This window comes from Podarcis cretensis (assembly GCF_951804945.1).
Source record: "Podarcis cretensis genome assembly, chromosome: 3".
NCBI classification, from domain to species: domain Eukaryota; kingdom Metazoa; phylum Chordata; class Lepidosauria; order Squamata; family Lacertidae; genus Podarcis; species Podarcis cretensis.
In genome coordinates, this window is record NC_137172.1 from 103,536,817 (window position 1) to 103,554,376 (window position 17,560).

At 42.9% G+C, this 17,560-nt stretch overlaps 1 protein-coding gene across 1 annotated transcript in view; it reads left to right on the plus strand.

Moving 5' to 3' along the window:
• The first annotated feature begins 7,123 nt into the window (after positions 1-7,123).
• The window catches only part of MCPH1 (microcephalin 1), a 119,750-nt gene continuing 109,313 nt past the window's right edge, over positions 7,124-17,560 (plus strand). The window contains exons 1-5 of the mRNA XM_079969799.1: positions 7,124-7,275; positions 8,652-8,743; positions 9,030-9,148; positions 15,748-15,832; positions 16,573-16,687. Of these exons, the coding sequence (XP_079825925.1) occupies positions 7,227-7,275; positions 8,652-8,743; positions 9,030-9,148; positions 15,748-15,832; positions 16,573-16,687 (460 nt within the window). The 5' untranslated portion in view covers positions 7,124-7,226. The remainder of the gene's footprint in view (positions 7,276-8,651; positions 8,744-9,029; positions 9,149-15,747; positions 15,833-16,572; positions 16,688-17,560) is intronic.

Here is a 17,560-nt window from a genome sequence, read left to right on the forward strand (position 1 = left end):
GCAGAGAGGTTATTACAATATCATGACAAGCCATTGTTAACTCATTACTTTCCTTTCTGGGGGGAAATCAATTTCTTTTTCTTGGTGGTGGTGGTGGGTAGGACGTTGAATTTGTTGTGCAAGAGGGTCATATCCATTTGAATCACGCAGTCTGCTCTTGTCTTAATTGTTGGCCACCTGGATTCAGTACAAAGAACAGCTGCTGATATTCCTGATTGTAGAGAGTACAGCTTCTGAAACAAAATATTCTGCAGTTTCCAAAACTTTAATGGAGTTTGAATCAAAGCCTCAGATTTCAACACCATACAGAGCATTTTAGTAAGCACTTTGCTACCAAATATATTTGGGGCAGGTTCAATCAACTTCCCTTTCTTATTGTCATAGAACTTCATCAATGTCCCTTTGGTTTTCTGTGCTTTGACTTCCACTGTCTCCATATCTTCAATTCTATGAGGCTATGATTCTATGATACTTTCAAGAGATGGTTTCATGAAAGAGGATACCCAGGTATCTAAATAAGCAAATTTGTTTAATAGCCTGCTGATCCAAGCACCATTTATACCTAGGACTGTGTCTGCCACAAATCACAATCTTCATTTTAGAGTAATTTATAGATAGGCTTTCCTGTTAACAGTATGTGCTGAAAACCTCCAAGAGGTTTTTGAGGCCCAATTGGGAAAGAGAGAGGAGCACTAAATCATCTGCATCCATCAAGACTTAGATTTTCCTATTCCTTATTACTGGAGTGGAGGAGCTTGTGTTGGCTAAATATGGCACCAAGTCATTAATAGAAAGGTTAAAAAGAGTGGGAGCCGGAATGCAAACTTGCTTTACTCCTAGCAACATTTTAAAAGTGTCAGTCATACCACCATTTAAGCCTACTCTGACCCTCATAAGTCTGCAGTTGATGTTGGCAATTTGAAATTTCCCCCACGGTCTATATTTTAACGCAGCATAAAGATTGTTCTGAATGTTCTTAGTATATTTTCTTATACTATGGTTCAGAGCAAAACACTGATCAATGGTACTGTGTCATCCTCTGAACCCCACTTGTTACAGTGGTACCTTGGGTTAAGTACTTAATTTGTTCCAGAGGTCCGTTCTTAACCTGAAACTGTTCTTAACCTGAAGCACCACTTTAGCTAATGGGGCCTCCTGCTGGTGCCGCGCCGCCGGAGCACAATTTCTGTTCTCATCCTGAAGCAAAGTTCTTAACCTGAAGCACTATTTCTGGGTTAGCAGAGTCTGTAACCTGAAGTGTACGTAACCCAAGGTACCACTGTACTTTGCAACCAGTCTGATAATTTTTGAAAGGGATACCATGCGTATAGCTTTGAGATGTCTAACAAGCTAATTGGCCTATGGTTTTGTAGAGCATTCTTAACCCCTTTCTTATAAATCAGGAATATGATACTCATTTTCCACCCAGAGGGTATTTGGTCCATGGCTAAACAGTCATGATATGAACACACACACACACACACACATCCCCTTAATTAATTCTATGGCAGGTTTTGTGTGTATGTTTCAAAAAAGCAGTGAATATTTTAAAACTCATTTTATTATAATACCACTCTTATATTTAACTCACTCAAAGTATGTGGGATTCTAACACATCCTATTATGCTCGTTGTTCTATGCTACAGTATGATGTTGTTACCCCACCACCCCTTCCTGAGTATTCTTTAGAAAATAAGACAGCCAATGATTGATAATTTCAAGACTGGGGACACAGCTATACAGCTGCAAATAAAACATTCTAAGTGTATTGTAAAGTGCATTCTACAAATCTGACACTAGATGGCTATGGTGAGCTATGGCAAATTCAATACAGTTTTCAAAACAATTTTTTTAAAAAAAGCATTTTCGCAATGTTTTTTTTAAAAAAATATGTGTTTGATCAAAGTGCAAAGTGTTTGACCAGTGTTTGATCAAAGTGCAGGATAACACATACCCACCAGAATTATTTTTGGAAAACGTTATTTCTACGGCTTCTTGTGGGGCAACCGATGAGATATAAATGCAATAAATTCATTTCTTAATAAGAAAGGAATTACTATTTCCCATGCAAAATTCTATTGCCCAAAATATCTATTACTGACTTAAAGGAAAGTAGCTCAGCACTTGACTGTCATATAACCCATTTCTATTGCACCAAGTACATTGCAGTTATTTCACAGTGGAACACTTTTACCAGAGGCCAGAACACAGACTATCAAGATCAGTATGGGAAGCAATTTAGATAAATTTCCAGTCCAGCGACAAGCAAGGATGACTCATACTTTGTATGGAATTTAGCCCTGCTCTCACTCTTATTATGGGATTCATTTCTGGGAGGTTAGCATTAGAGTTCTTCCCTTCAAAATGGTATCTCTCCCCTGTCATTCTCTCCCCTGTCATTTTGACTCTTAGGGAAATGCTATGCCAAAGAGGTGTATTTTTACAGTGTGACCTAGTGGTGGTGAGGCGATGACATTATCTTATTATCAACATCCCCAAGTACTCGAAAATAAACCCGCTGCTGAGTCAAATCCACAAGGGGCGATTTGTTAAATTACAGGACACCAAGAGTGAATAAAATTGAAGGCACTGAATCAGAAGAGGCATAAATACCGTGTGTCCTGTTTTTTTTCTGGAACCATTGCCATAAAAAGTCTCATAGCACAAGTATGGTCCTTTACATTTTAAAAAGATTGCCATGTGCTCATTTAAAATATTGATGATACTTACTCATTGCCATTTAGAGCTGGGGTCAAATGTTGCAATTGGTATGGTTGATGCAAGGGTACCCAGCCCTCGAGACTGCCTGAGAACTAAGCTATTTATGAACTCTTTAGGGTGAGCCACACAATTCATAAGCTGTGTTGCCAGTCAACACTTGGGATCATTAGAGGTACACACGCACATGACAGGTTTATGCAACATCTTTTTGACCACACGTTGTAGGCAGACATTATATTCTTTCGGAAGAAAACCTTCTCGATCCTACAAGATGGAAGAGACAAATGTCCATTTCCCACTTGATTTTTCTATTTTGTAAGTGACTTTACACTATCCCGTTTATTGATAACATTCACAAGAGGAACTATAAAGCAACAGTTGGGATACTACATTATTGGCAGTCCCCATATGAGCATTACATACTTGCATTAAAATTAGATGGATAAATAAAATATCTTCAGGAACGGATGCTAGATGCTTTTGCAGGAGAATTTTAAAAAGCACTTGCAATTCTTGCACTATAGTGCCATCTACTGTGCCAAACCTTGTTTTAAAATCACTAGAAATTACTCTTGCCGCAACATGGTACTCAGCTTGCATAAATATGCCTCTTGTATCTGCCATTTCTTTCACTTTGCCTAAACCAAATGTGAATCTGCTGAATTGTGCATTTTCAGAGTTTCCAGCATTGTCTAACATTCCAGTGTGTGATTCTACCACTTATTCCGAGAGCTTAGAATAGGATATTAACAGATATACTGGGCTAACATGATGTTGTGCCAGTGTTGTTAGATGTTATGAACATAGCTGTCAACCGTCCCTTATTTGGCAGGAAACTCCCTTATCCCAGCGCCGTGTCCCGCTGCTGTCCCAGATTGATGATATCCCGTAAATTTCCTGGGTTTCAAAGGAAGCAGCTCCTCTCCCTCCCTCCCTGCTGGCCAGGGAGGAGGAGGCTCCAACTGTGTTGCTTGGCTGCATTGCTCACCCAATAAGGAGTCTAAGAATGACTGGGGGGTGGAGCTTGCATGCCTTGTGCCGATCAAATCGGCTCTGTTGCCTGGGGACTTGCCTTTGCTCAGCGCTTCCCAGCGGAGAGGTGACGGTGGTTTTCCTTGCTGCACCCCCTTTGCCGGGTTGCTGCGCTGTGGGAACCACCGCTTGAGGCTTTGTTTGGCTGCTGGCTTTCTGCCTTTGGCTCGGAGGGGCTCAGAAGTTGAACATACCTGTGCTCGGAATCGGATGGATACGTCATCAACAGCCCACTCACCCTTGCCGGGGAAAAGGTCTGTCTGGAGCATGTGCACATGGCAAGGGGGGGGGGAGGAAATCCCATATTTTGGCTGCTGATCCCTTATTTTCGAGGCTGCTGATCCCTTATTTTCAAATCTGTAAGTTGACAGCTATGGTTATGAAAGCTACCTTTGGGCACGCACAACCTCCTTCAACACCTGCTGGGTTTATCATTTGCCTAATATGGTAAGGTTACCGGATTCTTTTCAATGAATCCGGAGGCACTTTTCAACTTTGGTTGATGGAGATGGATTTTGTCAGGGGACTGATTTGTAAATCTGGGGACTTTCCCCGGGAAACAGGGACATCTGTTAAGCTTATAATATGGCAGCCTCAGTGTGTCCTGACACCAAGGCACCCGCATCACATTTTAAGAAGGAAAGGAAGGAAAGGCACCTGACGCAAGACCTTGGAAGAGATGTTGCCAGCTAATTTTAAAAAATACAACACCGAACTAGGTGGGCCAATGACTCAGTATGATCGTTTCTTGTATCCATAAGCTCATTTGAACAAAATAGCATTGGTATTTCCAGCACCATCTTATCTGTAGGAACATAGGACACTGCCTTATATCAAGTTGAATCATTAGCCCATGTAGTTCTATACTGGTTCTCAGCATCACTCCCAGGTTTGAGAGCTCCAGGGATTCCAGGCACTTAACCCAGGGTTTGTTTTCCTCAGAATGAGGGACAGCGGAGACTGTGGTATCTGTAGGATATATGGCTTATTCACACACACACACACAATCTGAGCCTACGATGGAGGAGCTCAGAGTCAACACCGCAAGGTCTTGCTTCTCTGACAGCCATAGCCTTGGATTCCAGCACAGATTTCCACCTGCCACCTGCTTCTATCTCACTAAAGGTAAAGGACCCCTGGACCGTTAAGTCCAGTCAAAGGCGACTCTGGGGTTGCAGCGCTCATCTCGCTTTCAGGGTGAGGGAGCTGGCGTTTGTCCACAGACAGCTTTCTGGGTCATGTGGGCAGCATGACTAAACCACTTCTGGCACAACAGAACACTGTGATGGAAATCAGAGCGCATGGAAACACTGTTTGTTTATTTATCTACTTGCACTGGCGTGTTTTTGAACTGCTAGCTTGGCAGGAGCTAGGACAGAGCAACAGTTCACTGCATTGCAGGGGTTCGAACTGCCGACCTTCCAATCGGCAAGCCCAAGAGGCTCAGTGGTTTGGACCACACCACCACCCACAATTCAACTCTGGCTTTTGTCTTCCTAACTACCAGCCAATTGAAGGAAAGAGGCCACCCATTTGTCTTCTGGCACAAAGCTACTTCCTTTCTGTTAATGACTCATGTAGGCCATTGCCTCACCGATAACCTAGCCTAGCTATTTCAGGAATTAAATCCTTGCTGGATCCAGGAATCAGAAGGGACTTGGGCACACAGCACCAGATTTAGGGTGATGCAGGTGGTTCCCATGTACAGGGCAAGGAGCTGAGGGGGTCCAAAACAATAATAATATTTATACAGGTACCTACTGAGAAGATCCATTAAAAAGCAACAGTACCAAAAAGAATTACTGTGAAAATAAGAAATATTTTTGGGCAAGGGTGCCAAATTTTGTCTTCGCTCAGGGTGTTATATTCCCAAAGTCTGTCCCCGCTACGCACCAGCACAACTCATGATACATAAAAAAGTGACGATGCATTTAATTTTAAATCTTACAGTCACACCTTAGTCTTAATTAGAAAATGTATGAGGCAAGAACAACACTGGGAAACTTGTGCCCAAGGTGGCAACCTAAGAGACACGACACCCAAGCACTGTATGCAGAGAACTCAGGCTGCCCAATTTCTACTAAAACCAGGGCCAGATTTAGGTTTGATGAGGCCCTAAGCTACTGAAGGTAATGGAGCCCTTTATATGTGATATTTTAGGGAGCAGGCTAGCAGGTGGGGCCCATTACTTACATCATGGGTAGGCAAACTAAGGCCTGGGGCCCAGATCCGGCCCAATCGCCTTCTAAATCGGACCAGCAGATGGTCCAGGAATCAGTATGTTTTTACATGAGTAGAATGTGCCCTTTTATTTAAAATGCATCTCTGGGTTATTTGTGGGGCCTGCCTGGTGTTTTTACATGAGTAAAATGTGTGCTTTTCTGTAAAATGCATCGCTGGGTTATTTGTGGGGCATAGGAATCCATTCATCCCCCCCCCCCCCACAAAAAAAAAATATAGTCTGGCCCCCCACAAGGTCCGAGGGACAGTGGACCAGCCCCCTGCTGAAAAGGTTCACAACACAAAACACTGTTGCTGTATGTAGGTTTTATTCTATTTGTTTTATCTTATATTTTGGAAATGTACATCCAGTTTTAAAAGGTAAAGGGACCCCTGACCATTGGATCCAGTAGTGACCGACTCTGGGGTTGCGGTGCTCATCTTACTTTATTGGCCAAAGGAGCCAGCGTACAGCTTCCGGGTCATGTGGCCAGCAGGACTAAGCCGCTTCTGGCAAACCAGAGCAGCGCACGGAAACTCCATTAACTTCCCGCCGGAGCGGTACCTGTTTATTTACTTGCACTTTGACGTGCTTTCGAACTGCTAGGTTGGCAGGAGCAGGGACCAAGCAACGGGAGCTCACTCGGTCATGGGGATTCGAACCACCGACCTTCTGATCGGCAAGTCCTAGGCTCTGTGGTTTAACCCTTACATCCAGTTTATTTTTCCTTTAAAAAAATTTCGGGCCCCCAAGAGAGTGGGGCCCTAAGCTATACCTTGTTTAGCTTATACGGCACTGCCTATTAAAACACACGCACAGGCACGCACAAACGTCTGGCTTTTCCTGCAGCTCAAAACCGGGGAGGAAAAAGCAACCCCCAAAACAAACCAAATACACCCCCCCCATGGTGGGAGCGTCTCCAAAACGTGAACTAAGCTTTTGTAAGAGCTCCCTGATTTCCATTGCTTTTCAGCTCCCTGAACGATAGTAGCAGGAAGAAGGCGGGGAGCGGGGCGGGGGAGGGGGGCGATACCCCGCTTTAGAACTTTCCCCGTACTTTATGACGCTCATAGTGGGAAAGCCCACGCCCACCTTTCTCTATGGTTTTCCTGAAGCAAGAGCGGGACCGGAAGAGAGGGAGGGAGGGAAGGAGGGGACCGGAAGACAGGGACGAGAGCAAGGCATGCTCAGTGCGCATGCCCCTGCAGCCGACGGCGGTTTCTTTTGAACGGCCCCGGCTTCTGCCTTCTTCATGGAGTTCACCGACGGCCCGCCGCGTTGTGCCCGGCCTGTCTTGACAGGTAGCGGCCCAGCGGAGAGGCGGCCTCTTGTCAGGCGTCCCCGTGGGGATGGGGGAGCCTCTGGAGCCCTTTCCCCACATGTGCGGGCAAAGGAGAGCGGGGTCTGCCCCTTTTGGTCGGCTTGGACTGGCGACGGGGAGGTGGGGGGCGCCCTCAGGCAGAGGACTTTTTCCAGCTTGGGGCGAAAGCTGGGCCAAAGCTGAGGCAGACGCGCGGGGGTTGCAGCCTTTTCTCTCCCCCTCGCACTCGCCCACCCGCTTTTTCCTAAGGCATGTGCGTGAAAGTAACCCTTGGGGGCTCACTAGAAATTTATGGGTTTTGTGGGGCGGGAGCCTCCAGATCAAGGTCACGAGCCCCTCTCCCCTCAGCCCCCCCCCCCCGCCGCTCGTTTTCCATGGCTGACTGTATAATGTAACAGACCGCATGCTGTGTACCCAGTTTCTTAAGGGCTTAAAAATAATAAATCCCCATTTTAAACAGTACTGAATACAGTCATACCTCTGGTTACAGACGCTTCAGGTTGTGTGTTTTCAGGTTACGGACACACTGAAACTCGGAAGTACTGGAATGGGTTACTTCCGGGTTACAGCGCTCACGCATGCACAGAAGTGCTAAATCGGGCTATGTGCAGAAGCGCCAAATCGCAACCCACATGTGCGCAGGCACAGCGCTGCGGGTTGCGGACGTGCCTCCCACACGGATCACGTTTGCAACCCGAGCGTCCACTGTATACCTTCCTTTTTGTACAATGTTGATACTTTCTTAATGGTGGTGGTGGTGATTTATTAAATTTCTATACAGCCCAGTACGTATCTGAAAAACAAGCTAAAAACACCCCCCAAAAAATGCATGACATAGTAACAAACTATGCACACACACACACACCCCAGTTTAAAAGGCACTTATATAACCAGTCAAAGGCCTAATTGCAGTGTCCTGGGCTGCCCAGATGACAAGACACGCCCCCCATTGGCCTCACTGATGTGGTTAAAAGGAAAGCAGAGCAATGCATTTGGCGGCAGCTTGGCAATGGGGGTTGCCAGAAGGAGGCATACAAGATGCCATGCAACCGTATTAGGCACTCCTCTGGATTTGCGTTGGGTTTACTCCTTAGTCCTTTCTTCTCTCAAGGATGTCCCACAAGGCAGCAAGTAAGAACAACTATATGCATATGATGTAAAGCAGGAATTAACTGATGTAATACTATGGAAATAATTGAGACACTGCACCCTAAAAGTGGTAATCCAAAGATTATTCAACATTTCCTACTATTTAGACAGGAGTGCCTGGCGTGCTCTGGTCCATGAGGTCATGAAGACTCGGACACGACTAAACAACAACTATTTAGATCTTTCTCTTTTTTTATTCCTTTATAGGTGTTGTAGCCTATGTTGAAGTATGGTCATCCAGCAGAACAGAAAACTACTCTAAGAGTTTTACTCAACAACTTATTGATATGGGAGCAAAAGTAAGTTATTCTTTTTTGAAGAAAGCGGAATTGGTTACACATTGTAACAATTGTTGCTACCTAAGAATATCAATGAATTTAACCACATTCCCCTTTGTGTTGGACTGTGGCCAAGGTGTATAGCAAAGCACTTTAAAATTAATCAGGTTGTTTTTCTGCCTAAATCAAATATGTTAATAATTGACACATTTTTAAAAGCTGCACATTATTTGCTTACCTAGTAAAGTGGTGTGTTGCTTTTCAGTACAACTTATAGGGAGATACTTTATGTTCTTATGTTCTATAGGTTTCTAAGACTTTCAACAAGCAAGTGACTCACGTAATCTTTAAAGAAGGACTCTCCTCCACATGGAATAGAGCTCAGAAGGCTGGGATTAAACTAGTATCAGTGCTTTGGGTTGAAAAGTAAGTACTGCCAGTATCTGTAGACTGCTTTTCACCATAGATGAAAGCAATTTGAAGAACAATCAGTAAAACAGTTATTCAGCCATATAATGTGGCATTTAAAGCAAACAAAAAAATGGGTTAAAAAAACCATAAATTTCCTAGTTAAGTATAATACAACACACTTAAAATGTCAACAGAATACAAAGGTCTTCAAGTGCCTGAAGTTCAGCAGGCTGCAAGGTATACCTGATCTCAGCTGAGAGCGAGTTTCTCAGAGTTGGGCCCGCACTGCTGTGACTCCTAGTGGCTGCAAGGAATATGTTGGAGACATGGATGACCACAAACAGTGACTCCCTTGAAGACCTCAGTGATCTGGCAGGGATATAAGAAATCAGGTGGTTTTTAAGGTATCCTGGATCCGAGTTGTTAATGGGCTTGTAAATTAATACAGTTAACCTTGAACTTAGTCCAGTAATATATTGGCAGCCAGTGCGAGCTTTTAAGGAAGGGAGTTATGGGCTGCTGGTAGTTTGTGCCCACCAACAGTCTGCCTTGAGTAAAAATTAGTTGAATACAACCAAGTCTTGAGGTTACCAATGCATGAATCACCATGGCCTGGCAATCCCTGTCCTGGAAAAGCCAAAGTTGGCATATCAGCTATAGCTGAAAAAAGGCAGCCCTACCCATTGAGACTGCTGTAGCACAAGTAACAGAGATGGGTACAGGAACACCTCCAAACAATGAACCTTTTGTTTCAGAGGCAACTGGCCAATCTCCAGGGTATGAAGGGGAAATACTGAAAGCAGAATGCTAATAGCATCAGTGTGGGTGTATGTAGTTGCATAAAATGGTTGCAAGCAACAAATGCTGGCGACAATTATGCAAGATCCAAGGCTGAGCCTCTCAAAGGAGGCACACATTGGGGAGAACTCATAGCTCAGAAGTAGCATAGAATCATAGAGTTGGAAGAGACCACAAGGGCCATCGAGTCCAACCCCCTGCCAAGCAGGAAACACCATCAGAGCACTCCTGACATATGGTTGTCAAGCCTCTGCTTAAAGATCTCCAAAGAAGGAGACTCCACCACACTCCTTGGCAGCAAATTCCACTGTCGAACAACTCTTACTGTCAGGAAGTTCTTCCTAATGTTTAGGTGGAATCTTCTTTCTTGTAGTTTGGATCCATTGCTCCGTGTCCGCTTCTCTGGAGCAGCAGAAAACAACCTTTCTCCCTCCTCTATGTGACATCCTTTTATATATTTGAACATGGCTATCATATCACCCCTTAGCCTCCTCTTCTCCAGGCTAAACATGCCCAGCTCCCTTAGCCGTTCCTCATAAGGCATCGTTTCCAGGCCTTTGACCATTTTGGTTGCCCTCCTCTGGACACATTCCAGTTTGTCAGTGTCCTTCTTGAACTGTGGTGCCCAGAACTGGACACAGTACTCCAGGTGAGGTCTGACCAGAGCAGAATACTGTGGCACCCCACTAGTCACTCTTCTCCAGGATGAAGAGGAACCATTGATGAGCACCCTTTGGGTTCGGTCAGTCAGCCAGTTACAAATCCACTGAGTGGTAGCATAGTCAAGACTGCATTTTACCAGCTTCTTTACAAGAATATCATGGGGCACCTTGTCAAATGTCTTGCTGAAATCAAGGTAGGCTACATCCACTGCGTTCCCTTCATCTACCAGGCTTGTAATTCTGTCAAAAAAACGAGATCAGGTTAGTCTGACATGACTTATTTTTCAGAAATCCATGCTGACTATTGGTGATCACAGCATTCCTTTCTAGGTGTTCACAGACTGTTTGCTTAATGATCTGCTCCAGAATCTTCCCTGGTATTGATGTCAGACTGATTGGGCGGTAATTATTTGGGTCCTCTCTTTCCCCCTTTTTGAAAATAGGGACAGCATTTGCCCTCCTCCAGTCTGCCGGGACTTCGCCTGTTCTCCAGGAATTCTCAAAGATGACTGCCAGTGGTTCTGAGATCACATCTGCCAGTTCTTTTAATACTCTTGGATGCAGTTCATCTGGCCCTGGAGACTTGAATACATCTAGACTAGCCAAGGATTCTTGTACTATCTCCTTAGTTATTCTGGGCTGTGTTTCCTCTACTGAATCATTTGCTCCAAATTCTTCAGGTCGGGCATTGTTTTCTTTATCAGAGAAGACTGAGGCAAAGAAGGCATTGAGGAGTTCAGCCCTTTCTGTGTCCCCTGTTTGCATTTCACCATCTTCTCCTCTGAGTGACCCCACTGTTTCTTTGTTCTTCCTTTTGCTACAAACATACCCATAAAAGCCTTTTTTGTTGCTTTTAACCTCTCTAGCAAGCCTGAGTTCATTCTGTGCTTTAGCTTTTCTGACTTTGTGTCTACACATGCTGGCTATTTGTTTGAATTCCTCTTTGGTGGTTTCCCCCCTTTTCCACATCCTTTTTTAATCTTAACTCAGTTAAAAGTTCTTTAGATAGCCACCCTGGCTTCTTTAGGCACCTTCCATGTTTCCGTCTCCTTGGTATTGCCTGAAGTTGTGCTTTTACTATCTCCCTCTTAACAAACTCCCAGCCATCATGAACTCCCTTTCCTTTTAGTATTACTGTCCATGGGATCTCACCCAGCACTTCCCTAAGTTTTATGAAGTCGGCTTTCCTAACGTCAAGAAATTGAGTCCTAGTATGCTTGGCTGCTCCTTTCCGCTGTATAGTAAACTTCAGAAGAGCATGATCACTCGCGCCTAATGATCCTTCCACTTCTACCCCACTAACCAGGTCATCAACATTGGTTAGGACCAGATCTAAAATGGCTGTTCCTCTTGTTGCTTCTCCCACTTTCTGGACAATGAAGTTGTCTGCAAGGCCAGTGAGGAATCTGTTTGACCTTATGCTCTTGGCTGAGCTTGACATCCAACAAATATCTGGGTAATTGAAGTTCCCCATTACTACTATCTCCCTTCCTTTTGCATGCTTGGCCATCTGTTCCAGGAAGGCATCATCTATGTCCTCCGTTTGGCTTGGGGATCTATAGTAAACTCCCACAATGAAGTCACTATTATTATTCTCTCCCTTAATTTTGACCCAAATGCTCTCACTTTGGCTTTGAGGTTCTAAATCTAAATCTTAGTACATGTGTGTCACTTGCAGAAGGTCCCAAGTTCAATCCTTAGCATTGCCAGTTAACAGCATCTTGGATACCACAGCTGGGGAAGACCTTGGAGAGCTACTACCAATCAGAGTAGTAGACAATACTGGGCTAGATGACTGAATCGTCCCATGACAGGAGTATATATGTAGGTATCAAGTATTTTTTCTTAAACAAAATGTTTAAGAAGAAGATAAATGGTACAGTGAAATTCAATGTAAACTACAAGTGTGTGTGTCTGTGTGTGCGCATGCGCATAAAATAAGGATTTCATTTTTGTAATCTTTAGAGACATAAGCCTGACATGGGCACAGGATATGTCAAAAGGATTAAAAAAAAAGTAAAGTATAATGATTTCTTATTTGGTGTTCTGCAAACAACTGTATTCAAATTACCCAATTCTTAAGTGGGTTATCTTGCTCTTTATCTGTGCAGGCTGTTGGCTTTGATAGCTGATCTTGCTTCAATTATTTTTATGTTTCAAAATTTATGTGTGATAGCAAAAGCTTTGTTGGCTGTGACATTAATGAAGAATTCTTCATTAATGCTTCAGGTGTATTGAGTTTTGGGAAAAGAACAAGAAAAAACAAGGAATGTCAAAATTAGCTGTCTGTAGTATTTGCTTAGATCAGCTGAGTATTAAAATTTAATTTTGTGGTGCACCAATGCAATCTGTCAAATGTTTTCATGACTGTATACATTTTCAGCTTCATTAGTAAAATATACCAGATGTCTGGGGTATATTTATAATGTGTATGCTTTACAACTGTAAGATCACTAGGTGTCACTAGAAGTGCATTGTTCAGCTACTTAATTTTTTTTTGCTGTTATCTCATAGTTTTGTAATCTGAATTTTATATCAAGAGATTGCAAATCAGGTATTTTCAAACTTCCTACCTGAAGGGGAACACTTTTCTGTGTTAACTTCTTTGTTGTGGAACACCCCTGTTGCAGAGTGTTCTGCGGCGTAGTTGAAGATGTGCTCTCAGTTCTCCCAGGGCAGTGGATGAGCTTGTTTATTTATAAAGTTTATTGATTAATCAACAAAAGTTTTCTGGGAAGTTCATAACAGGTTCTGACATAATTGAAACATGAAAATATTAGAACGTTAATTGAAACACTGTTGCCTTGGAGAACTGATGTTATTTGAGAACAACCCAGCAGTAACCTGCAGTTTAGATCCCTTCAGGATCAGCCCTCCCAGTAGCCCCTTTCATTTCTGTTTTGCTGCGGCAATACAAAAACTGGGTGGGATTCAACTAATAAGCCCTGTCGGCAGAAGTCGTATGCAAGAACTTTGACTTTCATAATGGGGCTTTTCCCTCTCCTCCCTCCAAAATTGGCTTGAGTGGGGATTCAGGGGAACTCCCAGCACAGTGTACAAGGGGAAGAGAAGGAGTATTGTTTCCCCTGGCAAGCCTAAATGCTTGCTGTGATGGAATGATAGCCTTAGTGCAATGCTGAATTCTTGTGGATGCTTAATGTTTAACAATAATAAACTAAGAGTTTAGTATTGCTCAACTCTAAACATTACGGTACTTGCTTCTGTGGTAAAGCAGCACAGGCATTCGGCAAGGCCATTTCACTATAGAAAGATCCAACATCAGATGGTATTGGAAAGCCACAGCAGCGAAATCAGGAAGAGGTTGATGCCCTAGGGGTGGCAGTGATAGCTGCTGGTCTGTCTTAGGAGGCAGGACGTTTTGCCTTGAACCTGGAAGGGCCCGCAACAAAATATTACAGTTGTGAAGTGCTCGTATTCAGAGATCCAGCCCAGATCTTCCCCAAAAGAAGTTATTCAACATGTTCTGTCTTCATTGAGCTACTTTGAGATCTCTCCCACTAAAATATTCCTTGTATGTATACAAAGCTTAGAATTTTTCCAAGCATCTTGACACCACCCCCTTTAGTGCAGTTTCACCTATAGTGTCTAAAGAAGGATAGACACTCGGAAAATGAGTTTGTTGGTAGCGTGATCATATGATGAGTAAAGTTTGGCAATGGAGGACAGTTCTTTCTAAATATTTTCTAAATAGGCTTTAGAAAAACCCTAATTTTTTGGAGTGCAGATTGGACAGTAGTGCTGCAGTGTAACATAGTAACAGTTTAAGCCCATTATTAGAAAACTGGCAGTTCAGATGCTCTGTGAAGTGTTCACATCATTCATCACACAAAATCCAGGTGATAAACTCTTAGATACTGAAAATTTATACCTGCTTTGGGTGAGAAATATTGACCCTGTGTGTTCTTAGAAAATACTTGTCAAGACCATTTGATCCATAATGAAATGCTTACACTGAAAATACTTTCATGTGAAAATTAGCTTTTTTGCACTTGCACAGATCATAGCTTGTAATTTATATATAAAAAGTCCATAATCTCTGAAGCTTCTGTAACAGATCTATGGATTCCTAGGAAAGGCTGTAGATAAAGGCATAGTGGCTGGGAAGAAACTTATCTGTTAGACCACATTGCAAATATTTTGTTTTGCTTTCTGTTACTGCCTGCTGTGTGTGGATTTTCAAATTTGTCTTGGTTGGTTTGACTAGATTAGGCATGACATAAAGGATTGAAACTTTTTGGCATGCTCACAGATAGGGAAGCTACAGCCATGCATGTTAGCAAGAGGTTAGCTGGGCAATTTTATGTTCCTGAGTTTTCAGGACTGAAGAAATGACTGATAAAAGTGTAAGTATTAGAAATAGTGTATGTTCTCTCATTGAAATTCCAGTGCTTGTGGTTTCAAAAGAGTAGGAGAGACCAAGGATGCTCATTTTGAACATAAAACAGAGTGACTGACATTTAAGCCTTGCCAGAAGGGCTTTGTCTTGAACTCTGGGTGCCAGCAAAACTAAGGAATGTGACCCCTGTCCTTCCTATCCAGTGCCTAAATTACTAGTTTATTTACAGCTTTGTGCTCTATCTTCATTCTAGTGAATATAAATAGAAATTGTAGCATATTAAACATCCCTTTTACAAGCAAGTGAGTAGTTCATATGGTGATCTGAGCTTTCTAGAAAAAAAATACAACTCTAAGAGATTTTAGATATGATGGAAGGAACAGATGAGAAGTAGACTATAGAATTGTAGAGTTGGAAGAGATCCAAAGGGTCATCTAGTTCAATGCAGGAATGACAGCTAAATAATCCCTGACAGATGGGCATCTTAACCTCTATTTAGAAAACTCCAGTAAAGGAGAATCCATCACCTTCTGAGGTTCGAGCCCTACCCTTTTGAGCAAGATTCCCTCTAGGGCAGGCAGGTGCAAACTCCGGCCCTTCAGATGTTTGGGACTACAACTCCCATCATCCCTGACCACTGGTCCTGTTAGCTAGGCATAATGGGAATTGTAGTCCCAAACATCTGGAGGGCCGGAGTTTGCCTATGCCTGCTCTAGGGGTTGTGGCCAGCTCTGGCTTTGCAACCAAATTTTACACTAAAGATATATATGAATTCATTTTTGGTTTTTTTTGCTCAGATGCCGAGAAGCTGGAGCACATGTTGATGAGTCACTGTATCCTGCAATAAATACTAATGAAGGGTTACCTCATTTTTTTAAAAAGGTGTGTATATAGCTTCCTAATGGTCTTGAATGTAACCTTTAATTTTTATTTCAAATTGATCCTAATTAATCTTTGGTCCTCTGAAAGTTATCAGTGGGTTGAATGCTTAAAATTTAGCACAGGTGTTCCAAAGTCCAACTTACCTATAAGTGACCTGCGGTTCAGGTAGTAGTGTTTACTAACATTCTAGCCTTGCACCCTGAGAAAATTATCTGGTAATGTTTGTTATTAACATTGCAGTTATCAGCTGCCCCCCTCAACCTTCCTTTTGCTTCCATAAATTTATGGTGGGTCACTCAACTTCTCATATGAAGCCAAAATGTCTGTAGCCTGTTTTTTTTATTTTTATTATTATTATTATTATTATTATTATTATTATTATAGGTCAGTATGGGATGTGCAAAACCCACCCTTTGGAGTGTTTCAGTTTATCTTACTCAGCAGGCTTTATGTAGATTTCCAAGAGAGTATCTCCTTAAAACAAAATAAAAAAAGCTACTCATGCAGCGTTCCTGCAGTTTTGAAATTGCATACTTATAGGAGGAAACCAGTGCACACATGCTGACAAGACTGCTAGATATGGGTAGGAATGTTTTGGCGGCTGTGCTGTGGCTTGGTGGAAATATATTATACCTTATATACAGTATTTCTATCTTCCCATGTCCTGTGAGAAATGTGAAAGAAGTATTATTTCTTAGATTTATGAACGCTTTAAATATTTTGTTGTTGTTGTTTCATAGCACAAATGCATGCAGCCCAAAGACATTGTTAGAAGAGCTCCGGAAAATGACAGGAGACTGCAAAAAAGGATCGATGTTCTGACTAAAGAGTTAGCTATGCAAAAAGCAGCAACAGGCAAGTATAAAACCTGTTCTAATGCACTGAAAAGAAATACTGGGATTTTAAAAAACTTGAGGATGGTCTTATGGAATGGTTTTTCGATTGTAATTGAAACTAATATCAAGAAGTGGAGGCCCGTGTGAAATTTGTAGGGTCAGATAAACCATGAGAAGGGAGAAGGCAAACGTCTTCCTTCATTATTTTGTTCCTCTTTCTTGTCTTTCCCTACTAATTGATCATTTGTGGAGGAAAGAGGAACAGGAGCAACTAAATTTTCCACAAACTTGTTTCTCTATAACTTTCTCAATCCTCCCCAATGGCCAGTTTGGGGTCAGTGTGCTCTGAATCCTTTGATTTCCCACTCTGCAGTCTCTGGTTAGAAAGGAGAAACTCAGGCGTGCTCAGCTGTCATACATAGTTCTAGTCTTTGTTCTGGGCCAGCCTCCTCTGCACTCCTCTTTGGCTGGATATATTTCTGTGTCCAGGGCAGCTGTCTACCAGCTCCATCTGGTACACAGGCTGAGACCCTACCTGCCCACAGACTGTCTCGCCAGAGTGGTGCATGCTCTTGTTATCTTCTGCTTGGACTACTGCAATGCGCTCTACATGGGGCTACCTTTGAAGGTGATCTGGAAACTACAACTAATCCAGAATGTGGCAGGTAGACTGATGACTGGGAGTGGCCGCCGAGAACATATAACACCGGTCCTGAAAGACGTACATTAACTCCCAGTACATTTCCGAGCACAATTCAAAGTCTTGGTGCTGACCTTTAAAGCCCTAAATGGCCTCAGCCCAGTATAACTGAAGGAGCGTCTCCAACCCCGTTGTTTAGCCCAGACACTGAGGTCCATATCTGAAGGCCTTCCGGTGGTTCTCTCCCTGCGA